The following is a 19,625-nucleotide window of genomic DNA, read 5'->3' on the forward strand; positions in this document are numbered from 1 at the left end:
TCATAACATGTAACCTAACAATTTTGGCATTTTTCGTCAACTGAGCTGGAACTTATAAACTAATTAATATCTTCTTATTTGATAAAAAACTGTATATTTTTTTTTTGTAAAGAATTTTATATTCTTTCTAATTTTATTTTTATTATATTTATTTTTTATCTTCGTTTTTTAAAAAGTAATTGTGCCATCCTTATTTCTTTCAGATATATTTGCGGAAATAAGGAAAATTAAGAAAAGTAAGATAATACCAAACAAGGTGAGTGTAAAAAATAACTCTCAAATATTTATCAAGATATTTATCATATGTTTGTCCCATTTTGCATTAATCTGAATGGTGTTGAATCCAATAAATGGGATAATTGATGTTTAGCCCTCACGTTGCTTAAAAAGGCTCTATTTATCGAAAGATAGTTTTCGATGGAACAAACATATCGGAATGCAAATTATGATCGGTGTTTTTTCAATTATAATCTCTTGGATCTTAGGTTTGATAGGGTTTCTCCGAGCCGGAGCAACCCTGAGGAGCTAAATAGAAATAATTTGTTTAGGTTTGTATAACTTCTAATATTGGTTCTCTGTCCGATTAGTTGGGCAACTCAACCTTCCAAAGTCAGTTTTAAATAGTTGAAATAGAATTGATCCAAATTTGATTAAAAGTTCATTATACTTCACGTGTCTAACATTACACGTGATGAATTTGTTAAGAGTCCACATTGAATCAAATTTGACTAAAAGTTTATTTTGTGGAGATTACGTTATACCAATATAAATCTAAAGATAGTATCACAACCCATCCACGATTAATTTATTGAGTCATTCCTTATCATGTCACTAGATTACACTTCAAATGTTCAGTCATAGACATTGAGCAAATTAGTTGAGAGTCACACATTGAATGAGATGCCCCTAATCTAACATACCAACTTTTATGATAAAGTTAGGGCAAACACAAATTTTAAATTTTTTAATTAGCACTTCTTGCGACTAGCACTTAGGGATGATAATTGGATTCATCCCTAAGTTACATGTTCTTTTATCAATCTATTTAATGTTTCGATAAATTTGTTTAGCTTATCTAAAAACTTAAAACCTAAGGCAATATAGGGTATCATATATTATAACGAATATTCGTGAGTTTTCAGAAGCTAGTTGGCCCAAAATTTATTTTGATATGATATGATTGTACATACGGTTGTTTTGAGAAAGAGATGATAATGAAATTGGTAGAACCATTGGTTAATATGTAAGCATATGCCATTGCCAATGGTTGGAAGTTTGGATTTATGAAAGCCACACATATCACATGAGACTAGACATATTGTATATGTCATCACAGCTTGATCTTAACTTTAATGTCTCCTCAAATATAAAAGAATAAATTTATGACAAGAAAGGAGCACCTATACCCAAATCTAAAATAACATAACAAAAACCACATGTTTAATATAAACCTTATTTATTCCTTTTTAAGCCAAGAAAATGTTAAGAGGATGAATGGCTTACCATTTCAAATTTTTGACATTGTTATTTGCTAAGCCTCAATAATAAGTTAAGTAATTGTGAAACTTAAAAAAAAAAAAAGTACACTAATTGAAATTGAATTGGTGTGTTAGTTTAGTTGTTTCAAGTTTTAATTGTTAATTTGTTTTATATAGTTGAAATATGAAATATTCAATTTCTATTGAACTTTTTTTCTAAGAGGGAGGCCAATAGGCTAAACTACAATCAAATACGACGATTAAAGTAAAATATTAGCAACATCGTGCTATAAATGGTTAACACAACTAAAGAGAGGAGGATGAAGAAGGTGAGGATCGTAGGTAGAGAACGCATAACTCCCAAGCTAGTCAACGATCTAATGTCTGTTTATGAATGTGAGAAATTTGAACTTGTCAATCCTTCATCCTAAGACGATTGATTAGGAAAACGATAGAAGCGCAAGAGTGGGAGGAGTGCACCCTTTATTCATGAGTGAATCTGCCACCATCAAATTTGACTCAAGAAAAACAAAGAGACTTTATCCCAAGAAACTTGAAGACTAGTAAGGATAACCCCAAAACTTAGTCATGAGAATCGAACACAACCACAAATTATGAGCCAAACCACATATTCAAGTAGAAGACTCGTCATGAAGGAGCCTCCACAAGCCGTTTTATGGAGACTATAATTAACTACTCCATCTGTATTACATTTGATCCAACCTCTTTTAGGCATCATTTAATACGAGGCTCGTCACGAAGGAACCACCTTCTCAATATCTGCTAATTGAGTTCGGTTTAAGATATTTTATAGTGGTTGCATTATGCAAAGCCTCGTTTAGAAGAATCTTTTTTTTTTTGAATCAGCAAAATTTTATTAAAAACTAGGTCTCTGCACAAGACGAACAACGACCGGTGTTACAGAAAGTACAAACTAAGGCGCCGTATTTAGAAGAATCTGAATTCGAATCCTAGTTAAATCAATTATTGTAAGCAAAATGAATTTTTTATAGGAAAAAAAAATTATTTAAATTTCATTCAGTAAGTAGGAACATTCTACCACATAAAATAGGGAATAAAATTGAGTATCGATTCCCCTAGGTACTCACAACTCGGAACAATATATTCCTCTGATACATAAAATTTCATGCTACCATTTCAAAAAATTCCAATCTACTTCTTTTATTTAATTAATAATACACCCATGCATATATGTTGAAATAGCACATAGACATGATAGTGGTTATATCTATAACGTACAATGTTCCTTTGAGACATATTATATATAGGAAGAGGGAGAGAAGCACATTCAATATGTTCCCAACAAAAACAAGTTAACAATATTATCAAATCAAAAGTATAACATGTTAGGGTGGAGACCTTGGAAAACAAGAATTCCTAATGCTTTGTCTGTAAGTGCATGCCAACTCCCTTTCTCAAAAGATATAATATATTAATAATACACCCATGCATATTTTTTTGTTGCATTACTCTATGTGACTAACTAGTTTGTCTATTCATATCTTTTGTTGCACTTTGTGTATCTATTTTATTGAATTATTAACTATATAATATATTTGCTCCAATATAAAATATCAAATATTATTTGTTTACTTTTCATTTGTTTATTTTTTATTTGAAATGTATTAATTTTGATAAAGATAAAATACAAAGGAAACAAAAAAAGGTCACATCAAAATCTTATATTTATTTTTTTTACTAACCAAAATCTTATATCTTCTTATATAGGTATAGATATAATGGCATCAATAAACTTTATAGCAAGTGAATTAAAAATATATATTTTTTGTCTTTGATTTTTGTTGCTAATTCTTTTTCAAAAAAAAAATTGTTGCTAATTCATTTTTTTTAAATATATTAATTACTTGTATGAAAAATCTACTAAAAATTGAGTTCATCTACTTGCCTATGTTTGACTTCAATTTTTGTTATTGTATATGATTGTAGATTGTGGAACTTAAGGTGCATATGGATTGCCAAGGGTGTGAAGAAAGAATAAGAAGGGTGATCTCCAAAATAAATGGCAAGAACCTTCCCTACATTCCTCTCTATTTTGTCTACAAACACACAATGTGAGGCAACTTGTAAATTAAGGAAACCTTGATCCAATAATGCGTTGATAAATTAAGGCAACTTGTATTCTATTCCTTTTTTATGTCACTAGACTCTTGCCTTATCCAAAAAAAAAATCTATTAAATTAAGGTACCAACTTTGAAAGAATAATAATCTACCGTTGTGTCAAAAAAAGAGACAATAAAATCTATCATTTGATTCAACAAATTCATCAAGCAGACAACATGTGACACTTGTTTAGGTATCCATTCATGTTGGCTACCTAGTGACACTTTATGTTAGACATGTATAGTGAGTATGTCAGCTACTTTTTTTTACATATTATCAACAACAATATTTAATTAAATTGTGAATATGAAGAGGAAAAAAAAACTATTATCAGGAGAGTTTTATCATTCATATATTTTCTACTTGACTTGAAAGATTAATATATATGTAAAATATTTAATTTATACCATCGGATGTTGGTATAGTTGATAATACGTTTTGTGGCATCGTACCACGACAATGATACGTTTTTGGATGAAAGCTTTCACATACACATGATTTTGTATATTCAAAAGTTATTGTTGAAGTATGTCTCATATATAGAAGACACTGAAGAACTGTTTGTTTAGGGGGGGTGTGACTGGGGTGTGGGAGGCGATAGCCCACGCAGTACGGTTCAGAGGTAATATTGTAAACTGAGTCGTAGTTGTACTATATATACAGCTTGTAACACTCAAGCCTTATTCTTATCACAGTAATCAAAACGAAACTATAAATGCTCTGTCGCAGAGGTAGGCATAATTGGCCGAACTGCGTTAACAAATATCGTGTGTTCATCTCTCTCTTTCGTTCTCTTATTAAATTTTTTGTTACTAGTTGCTTCTCTAACAGTTATATAAAAAAGTTTTTCTTAATGGAATTATATACAAAAGTGTTGTGGCACCAAATGAATATTGATAGCATGAACAAATGCAGGTGTTGATAGTTTGGAGATAGACATGGAAATGCAGAAGGTAACAGTGACAGGATATGTAGACAAAAGCAAAGTATTAAAAATGGTGAGAAGAACAGGAAGAAAAGCTGAATATTGGCCATTTCCTTATGATAGTGAATATTATCCATATGCTTCTCAATATTTGGATGAATCTACGTTTACATCTTCATATAATTACTATAGACATGGTTTCAATGAGAGTGTTCATGGATATTTTCCTGATCAAGTTTACTCAACCGTTCCTGATGAAACTGTTTTTCTCTTTAGTGATGATAATGTTAATGCACCTTGCACCATCATGTAAAAGTGAATAATTAATTATATTTGTGTTTTTCTAGCATATAGAGGTTACAATTGTAATGTATGTCCAAGGAATTATATGTTATTTTGAAACTATGTACTATCTGACAAGTCAGCACTGAAATTTTTGGTACTATAAAATTGGTACCACTATAATCATTTATATTTGGGTCTTGTTAAGGAATTAGAAAAGGAAATATTTTCTTGAAAATTATGTATTCTGTTTTTTAAAAGTTGAAGCATTGCTTTTTTCAAAGTAAATCATGTCTTTTATTTCTACTTTTAGTTTCTTAACCAGTGCCCTGGAGGATCGGTTAAAAAGACTCTAATTTATATACACTGTCGGCGCAACAAAATTTTACGTATGCATATTGTTTAAAGATGAAAAACACATGACATATCATGACGTTGACATGACATAACATCATTAGATACATATGTTGAAATTTGTTACACGCTTTAGAAAAACTTATCTACAATGATACAACAGTACTTGAGATATGTAGTATTATTTTAATCTATAAGAACTTGAGAAACAATTAAATCATCTTCAATGAACTCAATAGTACACCTTCTAGTCACTATCATAAACAAAAATCCAATTTTTAGATACATTCAATAAATGATGTATATGGTATATACACATACATCATTTATTGAATATATTTAAAAAGTAAATTTTTGGTGTATTAAGTTTGATTATTTTATTTTTTTGGATTGAGAGGTTTTTCGGAAGGGTTGGATTAAATAGTTATCAACTCTTAATATTTAATTATCCAAATAAAATTTCACAATCATACGGATTATAATATTTTTTATTAGTTTAAAGATGTTAACAAATAATATCATTTTTTCAGTTATAGAATGATTTAAATCTTCTAATACAAAACAAATAGTTAAAATCATTTCATTTATTCAATACAAAATATTTTCAAATCAAATAGTTAGCATACTATTTAACTTATATTTACAGAATCAAATCATTCTCATATCTCTCAAATAATTATATGATACAACAGAAAAAGTTACTAAGATCTTTCAAAAAAAAAAGGAAAAAGTTACTAAGAGAAAGTTGTTAATATAGGAGAAATTAAGCTTAGTGAGGTTTAACTTAATTTAACTACAATACTACATCATAGATTGGAGCTACAGACACTAATCTATTTCTCTGCTACTTGTTAATGAAGCACTTAAATTATCTATAAGCTCAAGGAAGGTCTTTTGATTTACATAGGGAAGTGATGTAAAATGTTATATCAACCGGTGCTGCCGGATAAATCGCCAGAAAGAGCACTTCCATATGAAACTGATCCTGTTTGTGAAGTGCTGCCGGCTCGAGCTTTCTGGAACTGTCGTATCCGGAAAGCGTCTTGAGGAAGTGGTTGGCTTTGCACAGATTTAGTATCATCTTCCTCTTGGCCTGAACATTATTATAACAAATATCAATCACATGAAAATGGAATTTTGATGTGAAAACATAAAGAATAAAGGTAAAAGTACATTTATGTATATTTGATGAGTTGTGTCTAATCTAAGAGATGCAATTAATAATTTTCGTAATTGACGTAAATTCATTGGTTATTTGTACAAGAGGAAACTTGGATTAGAAGCTATGAAGCACCGTGGACACGACTCTGACACGAAAACGTCGACACAAATACAAATTTGATAAAATGAATTAATTGAACATAATCACATGTGCTGGTGTCATGTCCGTGTCAAACAGTGTCGGTGCCGCTTTGTTACAAGTTGATATGTTATAAGTTGTTTCTATAAGCACTTCTAAACAATCTCACAGTCACAGATGTTTACGTCAGATGCAAAGCAATCCAAACAGGTCCAAAATCAAAAAGAAAAGGCAAAGGAAAATGTAAGCATGAAGTATAGTCGAAAGGGATTATGCACATACTGTCTAATTGTTTCCTTTTCCCGTATTGCTTTCTACCGGGTTGCTTGTGAGATAAGCCACTTTGAACAGGGTGAGACTTGCTTGAACCAGAAAGTTCACTTGTAGCAGGTGCAGGACCTACTGGCAATTGTGATGGAATACCAGTTTTACCACTTTGTCCCGTTGGAAGGTCGCTCTGTAAACAAATCGATAGCACAATATCCACATTTGGTGTTGGACCTGCAAATTTCAAACATGGTTGTCGACAACGTTTAGATACCATACACTTCAAAAATGGAAGACTATATATAGGTATATATAGGTATCTGATACATGTCTGATATGTATCCAAAAAGTATCCGATAATAATTTAAACTATTTTACAAAATAATTTTGCCGATACTTTTCAGATGCGTCTTCAACACTTGTTATCAACTAAAGACACATTTCTCATATGGATATGATTCATATTTAATACATATTGGCAAGTTCACGAGTGATACGTCTAGTTGATAATCAAATGCATGTTTCTAGATTGCCTATAAAATAGCGAAAAGAACGTACTGTATGAATGACAAGAAAATAGTTAACAGAAATATTGAAAATTACCGTCAACTGAAGGTAGGTTTGCTAAAAATGCGACCAAAGCAGGTGGTGTAGCTTTCAGAATTTCATCAAATGCATTTGTTCCAGCAGCACCTGTCCCTGCGAATTGGTAAGTTAACAAGCTTATATAAAAACTCCCCATAACGACCACAAATGTACACGGAACACGCATATTATACTTGCAATATTTGGAAACTGAAAGAAAATTTTCTTAATGCGATTTTTTTCACGTATGTTTTTGGTGATAAATATAAAAAATTATTAGAAACAAGTCTTGCAAGATAATGTCAAGATTTTATAAGATACTTTCTTATATACCAACATATAGTTACTGGATTTTGAAGGTTGAAAAATATTTTATTAATCTGAACATAAAAGGTTCTTAAAACATATCTTCTATAGTAAATTTGGATATCATAAGTTGTAAGCACGAAAAAATTTAATCACCAAAAAATATTCAAATTTCAAACAAGATGGGTTACATACCTGGATTATGCTTTGGATCATATATCAACATCTTTGAAGTATCAGGATAAACAACCTTTGAAGATGTAGTTGAAATACTTGCAGTCGGTCCCTTATCTGCAACAATAGTGTATCATTATCCACATAATAAGAAATATTGAGAAACCAAGTTCAAGAATGAAGATAATACCTATAAAAGTTGATCCATTAAGCAGAATAGACTTCTCCACTTTCTTCGTATTTTTGACAAGCCACTAAAAAAGGTAGAAATTAAAATGAATTACTATATTTTTTAAAAAGATACAATTTTTTGTGACCTAACAGCTAAAGCTTTCAAAAGAACATAGTTATTGACAACAAGCAACATATTAATCATCTCTTTAAAAAATATACAAACTGGTACCTCTTGCCGGGATAAATTATCAAGATCATTCGAAGTGCACGGCCATAGATCCATGAAACTATATCGTGATACAACATCTTGCAGAGAACTCTCTGATGCTGCTGTTGCTTCTTCACCAAACGCTTCTTTCCTTCTTTGCTCAACCTACATGTGATACATGGATAAATTATCAACAATGAGCACCAGCCATCTGTGTGCAGTCTATTCGACTAGCATAAGCATCGCCGTATAATATCTTAATCTTATCCAAGAGTAACTTAGATCATCTCTTAACAAAATTGAATCTATTTTTTCATGCATTGCTCAAAGCTTGGATTGATACATGGAGCATATATATCCTAATCTATGCAAAACAGATGGAAAATTCAACAAATCATATATCCCAATTTTTTCCATCAAGGATTTCCTTTCATATGATCAGTGATTACGAAAAAGCAACGATTTGACAAGCCTGACTAAGAGTCAGACGCAAAAGAAATAACCGGACGTAGCAAGGTAAAAGTTGTATTGAACCAAATAAGAAAGTACTACCTTAAGCATGCTAGCAAGATCCCCGTAAGTTTGCTCAAATTTAACGAACCTTTTCCAAACCTACAAGTGAAATTAGTTGCAATGAAATTGAACATCAGAAAACAACTACTAAACATTTTCCAACTGAATAAGCACATAAATTATCAGCAACATTAATACTTATACAACATCAAATTAAATACCTACTGAATCTAAATAAAATATTGGCATGAACCATGCATGTACTTCGTTATTTTCAGATAAAATAAATCATGCATCACATCACATATTTGTTCTCAAAATGGAACATAACCTTGTCAACCAAGTACTACTAAGATTCCAGAATATTTTTTGAAGGAACAAGGAAATAAGAGTCAAGGCCAACCTCAACTGAATCCTCTAGAGGAAGTGAACTCAATGCCCTCTCGAATAAAGCACGTATATTTTGATCATCATTCAAACGTATCAAGAAATCAGCATATCTGAAAAAAAATTATTATTAAATATTCAATCACTGTTTTTTCCATTGAAAAAGAATTATTGTTAAGAGGAATGAAGAAAAGTATAACTTGTGCGAGGATAATGTATCCTACAAAACGTAAAGTTAAAAATAAGCAGTATAAGATTTAAAAACTAGAGGAAACAGGCATGTCACACTATCAACCCCCGAATGCATGTAATGGAGCTGTTTGCATGCTCCAATATTGGCATAATACATTAAGAAAGCAAGGGAAAACAGGATTAATCAGAGATGGGAGAAAGTAGAACTCACTCAAGAATATAAACGGGCTCGTGCATAAAGTGTTTTAATCCTGCTTCGAAAACATTATGAGCCATCTGCATGGATAATCCGAATTATTTTCTAGACGTTAAAACGAGACTCCAGTGCTTAAAATAACAAGCAAGAAACACAATAGTAGGCAATGTTCCCATATTTTAATTCATTCTGAGACTCAAATGCAGTAACAATATGCACAAAAAAAGGAAATAGTAAGACCTTGGGATCTTTGTCAAGACAAAAGGCCACTGACGCGTAAGCCACATAGACATGATATGTACAAGATGGGGATTTGCGAGCATCCAGAAAGTACTTCCTAGCAGCTTCAACACCTTCAGTTCTTCTTAGAAAACGAATGAACTGTAGCATGAAACAGATGTCAAATCTTTTGCATGGAAATCTAACAACAATCATTACAATAAACTGCATAAATTACTGAACGCTCTCGTTAAAGAAAAATAATGGCAGAGGGCAAAAAAAAACGTGTTTTACGCATATACAATCTTCCATTAATGAGTTTTGAACAAGTAAAACATTTAAATTTCGGACCACGCCATGCAGCAGTATATTTACTGATTTTGAAAAGTATTGAAACACTACGAATGATGAGCATATTAAACAAACTATTTGACATACTTGAATATGTGCAAGTGCAGTTGCATTGTCACTGTCTCCCAAAAGGTTTTCGTATATTTTCTTTGCAGCCTGAAACAAAACAAGAAAACAACGAATAAGAACTCCTTAAGGATTAAAATAACCAATGAAGACAGGACTAAAAAAAATGAGTAAGATATCATATGACACATATGGGCGCCTTTTACTAGATCCAAAGTATGATTAAGCCAAAAAAATTATTATGCCTCCAAACATATACATTCCTAAAAAAGATAGACTTTTCCATGAAGGTACTAGATTAGATTTTAGAGACACAACTGGCAGACTATTAACAGATTTAAACCCTGCCTCAACAGATGGCAGAACCCAGATATTGAGAGCAGAAGCAAGATCAAGCCCGCTCTAAAACCAAATTAAGAAGAAACTAGAAAAGATTTAGGAGAGGTTTCAACGAATTACTTAAGTGGGAGTACCAAGTATCATTGATACTAAAAAAAAAATGCATTTTACATATACGAAGAATAGTAAAAATTAAACAATTTCCTGATAATACATTAAAAAATCCCACAACTCCTAATAATATAAATGACTATAGTTTCCATTTCATATATCCATTTGGTAATACCTGAATTGCTCCACGGGATTCCTCTAGCTCTGCATAAGCATATCGTAGCATTTCCGAATCTATTCACAAATGAAATGACAGAGCAATTAAATAAAGGTAAAAAATGTGAGGTGAAGAAACGTTAATGTGTCATTAAGACAAGCTAATACAAGAGAAGGTTTTCACATAGAGACTCGAGAAAATGTTGTGAATAAAAACGATATAGGCACTAACAACAATATGAAAAAAGTAAGCAGAAGTGCCACTTACCAGGAAGAGCCTTCAGAGACCTTTGAAATACTTTGATTGCAGCATCTATCGAACCAGCTTTAGCATGCCATGTAGCATAATCATACCATACATCAGGATAATGGTACAAATACATCAGACACTGTATACCAGTAAAATGCAGTAAGAAATTCCATAAATAATATAATTAATAAATATCACCGCAGAAAAAGACATGGATAATGGCGTTCCTAATCCTGATTAAGAGTTCAAGTAGGTGATAAGATATGATTCTCTTCAGAAATAGTTTACACAAACGTAATTTTGTCTACATATTGAAAAATTGATACTGTTTAAAGGATAAAAGGAAAGAAAAAATATTTTCCTATTACCTGCTCATAAGTAAATATAACTCGTTTGTTGGAGGAAGCAATGTCTATTCTCTGTGGATTTCCTCTGAAACAAAGAATGGTTGAATACCAAATGTTAAGTAAACATCGTTAGATAAATCTATGAGAGGAAGGTACTAGATTCATCTAGCAAGCATTTCAAAACGATAAGTTAGGTCAAACATCAACTCTCCCAAAAGCTTCAGGGGTGGCTACAGATCGGTTTGGCTCAGGTTGAGGGTTAATCTCGATCCATGTCAACAGTTAAACTTAAAGAAAAAAGTTAAATTTAAGAGAGAGAGAGAGAGAGAGAGAGAGAGAGAGAGAGAGAGAGAGAGAAGATGCAAGCTTCTTACTTTTCAAAAGACAGAAGTTTCTTCCATGCCATCCACTGCATTTCTTCCTGTCAGAAGAAACAAACACGAAACTTATCATGATGTAAGATATATAAATAACTAATAATTCGTGCATCTAACATCGTAACATTTTTTAATATAGTTGCTCATAATAGGATATTGGAGCCTCTATGACTAGGTGGTCTAAAGTTCGATACTCAACACCGGTTATTCTTCTAATTAAAATTATATTTTACAACAGTTGGCTTCTTCAAATCCAATGAACTCTTACGTGAGAGTGTGTGTTAGATATGTTAAAAAGCATAAAATCGCCCACGTACCAACTGCTGAAGTTTTTGGATATTTGGTACATGTTTGAATTTTGCTTATATTGGAGCCAAAAACCCTCTTTAGAGAGATTTCGGAGGAAAATGATTATCTTTCCAAAACAATTTGTTAACAGAAACTGATAGCAACGATACCAATATTTGCAGAGGAACAGAAACTTGCCTTGTGGGATCCAGTTGGTGGCACAGCAAGCATATTCCAATCAATTTCATCGAAAAACTTCTTCCGTTCTCTGTATACTGCCCTCGCAGAATTATATTTTGGTTGATATTCGGATATCAGTCCTTTAGCCTGCAAAACACCTTATCATCAAAATGTAGGCCTTAATAGAAACTACAGAATCACAAATACATATTATCAGATCAAGCACGAAATATTACCAACTTCTGGCTAACAGAACTTTCAAAACTATCATAGTCTTTCCAAAGTTGTTCAATGTGATGTGTAGGAGTAATAATAGCCCTCTGGTAGACTTTCCTCACAACAGTCATCCGATGTGTTTCTTCTTGTGGGTGTGCAGCCTGCAATTGTAATCGACCCAAAATTTTGAAAAGTGATACCAAATTATGCACCAAGAAATGAGAATTGCATAACACACAAAAGATTAACTAACCGGCAATGACTTTAGAAAGGCTATGTACTCCATCCACACAGGGCCTGATGCTATGTCTGATCCTGTTAGCACATCATTGGAAAAATGTATCAATACATACGTACAGAGATACATGCATATACACGCACACAAGTAATTAATCTCCGCATAAACTAAGAAGCGCAAAATTAACAAAAATAAGAGTTGACTTGTGTTAGTCAGAAAAATTGAAAGTCACTGATGACTAGATTCAACAAATGATGAATGCCCCAATCAAATAACATATAAAAAGGATAAAATTATATCATATGTTTAGCGAGAGAAAAATTCTCCTAACAAAAAACGGAATCAGTTTCTGTTTTCGAGGTTAAAATTCAAACTAATGCAATTTCCTAATAGCCCCCTGTGCCTAAATCAGACCGGTTTTACTTCAATCTATCTCTTTGAAATTAGTATATTTCCATGTTGACTGCTCCTCATTCAATAGGACTCTAAAAGGACTCTACATTCAGTAAAAAGGCGCTAAAGGGACAAAGAGTTCTTCCAATACATTCAAGAACAGCATTGAAACCTTCGCACAATGTGTAGTCGGCCACATGGATCAGTCGCTGCCGGCTCTATCATGAACTAACTATTCCAAAAAATTTTGCCGTTGGTGGAACATCAATGGTTTTATATCTAATACTTAAATAAGAGCCTCTTGGGCTCAAAGCGTGGAACATCAATGGTTTTATATCTAAAAATAAGAGCCTCTTGGGCTCAAAGCTTAAAAATGCAAAGGCGGACCTGTTAGGAACACGGAAATTGGATTGAATAATACGAACACTTTTATTCAGAAAATATGAAAGAATGAGAGTGAAACTCTCCTCCAAGGGATCCCCCTTCTACAGTAGAGACTGTTTACACAGTTTTCATATCGAGTCCCAAGAACTCTTCCTCTCACAAAAGACTCTATTAGAATTTTTCTCACATGACTGAACCCACTTAGGTGCTACAACAATTCAAAGAAAACTGAAATACACAACTAATAGGACAATGGTAAACAACTTACCAACATAGCTGAGCATAAATTCAAAAGCTTTTTTTGTCTCTTCTTGACCCTCTGCCCCCTTCTTATCATTAACCTTTCTAATGAAACGAATGTAACACCGCCTATAAGCCAGAAGAAAAAAACACAAGTTGAAACATTAAAACAAAAACATTGTTTGCATATACCACAAGACAGAACTAATAAGCAGGTATTTGATCCATAATTATATGAAGAAAAAAATTATTGAAAATTCCAAATAAAACATTATGTAGACAGGAGAATATGGAACAGAATATAACAAACAATAGAAATTCTGCCAGGAAAAAGAAAGAAACAACTAAAGTACAATAATTTCAGATCACTTGCCGAAAAACCAAATATCTTTCAAGATCTTCTAATGATAACATTTGGGGAAGGCCAACTTAACTTTAATATACCAAATTGACAATAAGTTTACTCATTTTGGTTGAACAGGTACTTATATTTACAACTGCAGTAGGCTTGCATCGGGTTCTGCCTATCGCAGAAATTAACAATTTGTTCAACTTCTGCTACACTACAGTGTTACAGCGCCGCTATGACAACGCGTTATACTAAATAATGTTTCGCGATGTTTAAATTATGTTACACGACAGTGCTACTATAACTTCTATTTGACGACAATAACATTCCATGATTCCATCATAAACCTCTCCGTCCATACCCCTAGAGGAAGTTTCCATGTTAGATAGATCTACTACGCCATCCTTCTTGGCGACCGACCAACAGTAAAGCATAGACTATTTCTTATTAGCATAGGCCTTAAATACACAAGAAATAGACAGTCCAATCTGTGTCATTCTACGCTCTACATTGAGTTCTCTCATAAAACCAAAACCTTTCAAACAACAAAACCAAAAGGGAGTAAAAGAAACTAATACATCAACCATTGCCATAATAAGATTAAGAGAACAACGTACCAGAGAGGAACCTGAAGACAATTCAACAAACAGCGGCTAAAAATCTGTTTGATAGCATCATCATTATTTACAGCCATGTGTGCCTCCACATACTGCTTCCAAAACTTGGCCTGGACACAAATCCAAATAAGCATCATAAAAAATCAGTTCCATAATAGTAGAGCCTTCCAAAATCACTCACAGAAGTAGTTTACTATAAAACACACGCAAAATCACATATTTCTTCTGCACACAACTAAAGCACCGAACAATAACACTTACAGCTGTTGGAAATAACTGCAGAAGCTGCTCGTATATTGGTGTGGCTTCTGCAATAGACAAGGCCTAAACAACAACAGAGAAACAACATCGTCAATGAGCAAAATGAACAAAGGGTCAAAGAATTACATATTTGGAAACAAAAACAGAAGCTGCTAGTACATACGGCTGTTGCCACTGTGAAAAACAAATGCTAAACAACTGAGAAACAACATCAATGAGCAATATAAACAAAAGGGTCAAAGAATTGCAAAAAGTTAGAAACAAACAAAAACAGAAACTACTAGTAAATATCAGTGTTGTCATTCGCGGAAAATAGCAGTTTGTTCAAATTCCACTACACTACAGTGCTATACCGCTACTATTACCGCAATTTGAGAACATTTTATACTAAATTGTGTATGCACAAAACAATAGCGGTTTCATAAAATTCCGACGATGCTACAGTACTTTCGCACCGACATAGCCATTATTTGACAACGAGTTGTACTAAATTGCTTATTGCAGAACAATAGTTGTTTGTTAAATTCCACTGCACTATAGTCTTATATTGCCACAATTCGACAACACTAATATATAATACAGGTGTGCCCCTCTACAAAAAGTTAAAACTTGGAAACCGGGTCAAAACCTACTATAGCCGCTATTTGACAACACGTTGTACAAAATCACGTGTATTGCACGACAATGGTGTTATAGCACCACTATTTAACAACACTTGTATATATAGGGGTATGTTTGGATTGGCTTATTCGAGCTTGTCTAATTTTGTGAGACTGTTTGAGAGAACTTATGAAAATAGCTTATGTCATTGTCAATAAGCTGTTTTCAGCTTATCTTCATAAATTCTCTAAGATAGCTTATGAAAACAGCTTCCAGCTTATACTAAAATAATTTAACTTTATTTTATCTTTTGATATAGAAAAAGCTTATACATGAGCACTTATAATGATAAGTTGTTTATCCAAACAGGGTTTAAGTTTGACCTCAACAATAGACAAAGAGCTTATAGTTATACATAAGGGATTATCATGATAAGCTTAGAAATAGATTATCACATTAATATCTTTTGCTCCAACAAACATGAATTATTAATAAAAGAAACAAAAGGGTCAAAGAATTTGAAAAGAAAAACAAAAAAAAAAAAAAAAATCAAAACTTTGGAACTGGGTTTTTCACCTGAGCTTCATTAGCCAACTTTTCAGCGGATTCGACATTATACTTATCGACCATTGTTTTCTTTTCAGTACCACCACCGGTTTTATCCTAAAAAACATTAAAAAAAACACAAAAAGATCAATTTTTTTATTTTGTTGTGAAAATCGAATCAAGAAGAACAAGCGAAAACCAAGAACAATTATACCATTACGTTTGAGAGGCAACGAAGTTTGTTTGTTGTAGTTGCTTGTAGAACAGAGATTTGGAACAGAAAAACTATGCTCCTGTTCTTCGTAAAGAACTACTATGTTACTGTTCTTCTGTTACATCTAATCCTAAATTTTTGTTTTTCAGGTAGTTGGAAGAGTTTTATAGGTAGTGCTGTCAAAATGGGCCGGGTTAACTAACCGGTTTATTACCCATATTTTTTTTAAGATCCGATGAAGTTCTCGCGCGCTCTATTTATCTAGTACAGCAAGACCAATAACATCATCGGTCAAAGTGATAATATTCACTTTTTTCGTAGTTAAGCTCTTTTAGAAGTTGATAGCGGATCATTTGATAATCATCAACAAACATTAAAAAAAAAAAAAAAAACATGTTACATAAGCCCGCAACACGTAATCCACAATGATCATCATCAACTATGTCTACCATCTTTTTAATAAATTCATGCATGAACTATGAGATTTGGTCTTTTTGTTAAAAGTCGACTTTAATTGTACGTGCCTTAAAAGAATTCTGAGATATATTACTTTTACGAGCACTTTCTAAAAAAAAATACAACAACTTTTTTAAATATTTTTTTAAAGAACTTTTTTAAATTATTAACTAGTTTAAAAATTATTAATAAAAAGATATTTATATATTTGAACTTAGTAAAAATGGATAAATTTATCTAAAAGTTTAAAAAATTTAAAGTTTATAAATTATTCACTTGATTTAATTGAGCGAATAATAGTTTTCGGTCAAATATTTTTATCCAATTTTAATTAAATATTACTTTTTTTTCATTATTTCTTTTATTATCTTTTGTTTTGAAAAAAAACACAAAAAAGAGTTGATTGATTTGTGCTAATTGAGACATGAGAACAAGTGAGAAGACACGAGTTGAGTAATACTCGTTTTGTACTTATATATAAAGAAAATAGCATGTTTTAGTTTTTGGAGTTGTTTTTTCATTTTCTAAAATTACCCCAAACTTTCAATATAAATAACCAGGGGCGGTTCTAATCAAGGGCTATGTGAGGCTAAAGCCCCACATGCCACTTTCCAATTTTTTTATTTATATATATTATAAAAAGTGTAATAGTCATATTGATCCCTGAATGTGTAATAAATAGTCATGATAATTTCTCAATGTATTAAAATTCTAAAATAGTCCCTAATTTTGTACTTTGTTGGTCATAATAGTCCCTAAAGTGATAATAAATAAGTATATTGAATGGCTAATATGACAATATTAATAAAATATTTTTTTAACAAATCAAAATGAAATATATTGCTCAAAAGCTATGTGATTCACCCCGCACAAGGTGTGCTAAAAGTGATGAATCACCCAATGTATGTTACATCACAACAACACCTATCAAAGGTGCATCCACTGGAAAAAAGAAAATGAACGAATACAAATTACATGACACCCATGCAAAGAATGGAGTGTCTCCACCAATCATGAAAACCAAAAGAAATAGGAACAATATTCGAAGATAACCATAAAAATGAGTCCAGCTTCACTTTTTCAAGTATCCTGTAAGGATCAATCACCGCATTTTTGAAGACACAATTGTTTCTAACCTTCCATATTGCTCATGTAGATGCTAGCCAAATAATCTTAAAGTAACGATGAGAGGATCTTGGCATACCCGCCATATGAATAAACTGAGTAAAGTGACCTTGTAATGACCCTGGACACACAAAAGAAATGCAAAGCCAAAGACAAATAAGGTAACAAACACTTCCAAACAAATTGCAACCAATAAAAAGATGATCTGTCGTTTCCATGTCACCGCACCCACCGACACACAAACTATCAATAGGTTGAATAACATGTCTAGACACCAAATTTGATCTTGTTAGAATTCTATCTTGTAGTAGTCTCCAAGCAAAGAGAGACACTTTAGAGGGAATCAACTTATCCCATACGTTGTTATAAACACCAGCAGGCATCAATTCATCATAAGTTGTGAGATAAAGATATGTCCCGCGAACCGTGTAGCCATGACTAGGATCAAGAAGCCACCGCCAAGAATCCTGTAAATTATCCTGCAAAACAACGTCAACCAACAAAGCAGAACACTCCCTCAAGCTTTCCTCCTCCCAAGCCAACAACCCCCTCCTCCATCTCCACGCATTACCCCCATCCATCCACCCTAAACTCGCCATATCCTCTACCAAACAATCCTTATGCACTGACAACTCAAATAAGCGGCTGAATTGAAGCTTTAAATGAGCTCCACCCAACCAATTATCAGTCCAAAAGAACGTGTTCCGAACATTACCAACCACCCTCCAAATATTGTCATCAAACCAGCTGCCAACACCCGATCCTATCCCCTCCCTCAAGCGAAACATCATACGCCACCACGAAGAAGCATTTCTGCCCCCTTCCTGAACACGCCCTCCCTCCTCCCCATAACGTGCTTTAAGCACACGGTACCATAACCCCTCCTTCTCAACCAACATCCTCCAACACCACGTTTCTAACAAAGATAAATTAAATTCTCCTAACCTCCTAACCCCCAAACCACCATGATCCATAGATAAACATATTGAATCCCAACGGATCCAAGCAATTTTTTTAGAAACCTCACAACCCCCCAATTTTTTTTTTAAAACAAATAGATTCAAGGGAAGAGATTATACATGTAGGGGCCTTGAAAAAAGAAAGAAAGTAAACCGAAAGAGAGTATATGACAGATTTCAAAAGAACCAGGCGGCCACCAAAAGACAAAAATTTATGGTTCCACGACGACAATCTAGCAACAATTTGATCAACAACAGGTTTTCAGAAACTAAGTTTCCTACTATCTCCACCAATAGGCAACCCCAAATAAACAAACGGAATAGTACCGATTCTACAATTCAACACTGAAGCAGCTTTTGACAACCATGTCGAAGGAATATTCACACCCGTCAGCATACTTTTATTAAAATTAACTTTCAGCCCTGACACCTCGTCAAGTAATAATAACACGGCCCGGATCGTCCGCACATTCAACCATGATTTTTCCCCAAGAATGAGAGTATCATTGGCAAACTGCAGATGTGACAGCTTAACCATCCCTTCCCTTCCTACACCATACAGCTGGAACATGTTGTTTACCACAACCGCTTTCATTAACACGTCGAACCCTTCAGTCGCCAGCAAGAAAAGAAAAGGAGAGAGAGGGTCCCCTTGTCGAAGCCCCCTCTCTATATGAAACTCCTCCGTCGGGCTCCCATTTACAAGGACATAAGTAGTCACCGTCCCAATACACTCCACTATCCACTTTCGCCAAAGAGTTGGGAAATTCATGTTAACCATCACCGAATTTAAGTAATTCAAATCCACCGAATCATAAGCTTTTTCGAAATCTACTTTAAACAATAATAATTCCTTATT

At 33.0% G+C, this 19,625-nt stretch overlaps 2 protein-coding genes across 5 annotated transcripts; one reads left to right on the top strand and one right to left on the bottom strand.

Annotated features, from left to right (window-relative positions):
* The first annotated feature begins 2,699 nt into the window (after positions 1-2,699).
* Positions 2,700-4,895, top strand: LOC146913482 (Heavy metal transport/detoxification superfamily protein). Its single transcript, XM_085719882.1, has 3 exons — positions 2,700-2,890; positions 3,447-3,522; positions 4,537-4,895. The coding sequence occupies exons 1-3, from the start codon at positions 2,843-2,845 to the stop codon at positions 4,857-4,859; spliced, it is 447 nt and encodes a 148-aa protein (XP_085576008.1). The 5' UTR covers positions 2,700-2,842; the 3' UTR covers positions 4,860-4,895.
* Positions 4,896-5,821: 926 nt separating this feature from the next.
* Positions 5,822-16,358, bottom strand: CSTF77 (Tetratricopeptide repeat (TPR)-like superfamily protein). 4 transcript variants are annotated; one of them, XM_085716703.1, is made up of 23 exons: positions 16,233-16,358; positions 16,043-16,129; positions 14,867-14,929; positions 14,606-14,715; positions 13,668-13,768; positions 12,638-12,699; positions 12,405-12,545; positions 12,187-12,315; positions 11,698-11,744; positions 11,345-11,408; positions 10,995-11,115; positions 10,746-10,804; positions 10,142-10,210; positions 9,725-9,865; positions 9,500-9,564; positions 9,113-9,209; positions 8,749-8,808; positions 8,218-8,361; positions 8,005-8,068; positions 7,836-7,931; positions 7,353-7,442; positions 6,765-6,983; positions 5,822-6,275 (listed from the first exon to the last, which is right to left on the bottom strand). In XM_085716703.1, the coding sequence occupies exons 2-23, from the start codon at positions 16,094-16,096 to the stop codon at positions 6,112-6,114; spliced, it is 2,160 nt and encodes a 719-aa protein (XP_085572829.1). In that variant the 5' UTR covers positions 16,097-16,129; positions 16,233-16,358; the 3' UTR covers positions 5,822-6,111. The 4 variants fall into 4 exon arrangements, with proteins under 4 accessions (XP_085572829.1, XP_085572828.1, XP_085572827.1 ...); XM_085716702.1 differs by having other exon boundaries at positions 7,353-7,448; XM_085716701.1 differs by having other exon boundaries at positions 16,227-16,358.
* Positions 16,359-19,625: the final 3,267 nt, after the last annotated feature.

Source organism: Medicago sativa, chromosome 6, assembly GCF_051527215.1.
Source record: "Medicago sativa cultivar Bolivia chromosome 6, Bolivia_mono, whole genome shotgun sequence".
NCBI classification, from domain to species: domain Eukaryota; kingdom Viridiplantae; phylum Streptophyta; class Magnoliopsida; order Fabales; family Fabaceae; genus Medicago; species Medicago sativa.

Coding starts and splice junctions, on each gene's coding strand:
- LOC146913482 (XM_085719882.1), top strand. CDS start 2,843: ATGTTAGGGTGGAGACCTTGGAAAACAAGAATTCCTAATGCTTTGTCT. Junction 2,891..3,446: donor GAATTCCTAATGCTTTGTCT/GTAAGTGCATGC, acceptor ATATGATTGTAG/ATTGTGGAACTTAAGGTGCA. Junction 3,523..4,536: donor GGTGATCTCCAAAATAAATG/GCAAGAACCTTC, acceptor GAACAAATGCAG/GTGTTGATAGTTTGGAGATA.
- CSTF77 (XM_085716700.1), bottom strand. Junction 12,316..12,404: donor GTTCTGTTAGCCAGAAGTTG/GTAATATTTCGT, acceptor GGTGTTTTGCAG/GCTAAAGGACTGATATCCGA. Junction 7,449..7,835: donor TGATCCAAAGCATAATCCAG/GTATGTAACCCA, acceptor ACCAATTCGCAG/GGACAGGTGCTGCTGGAACA.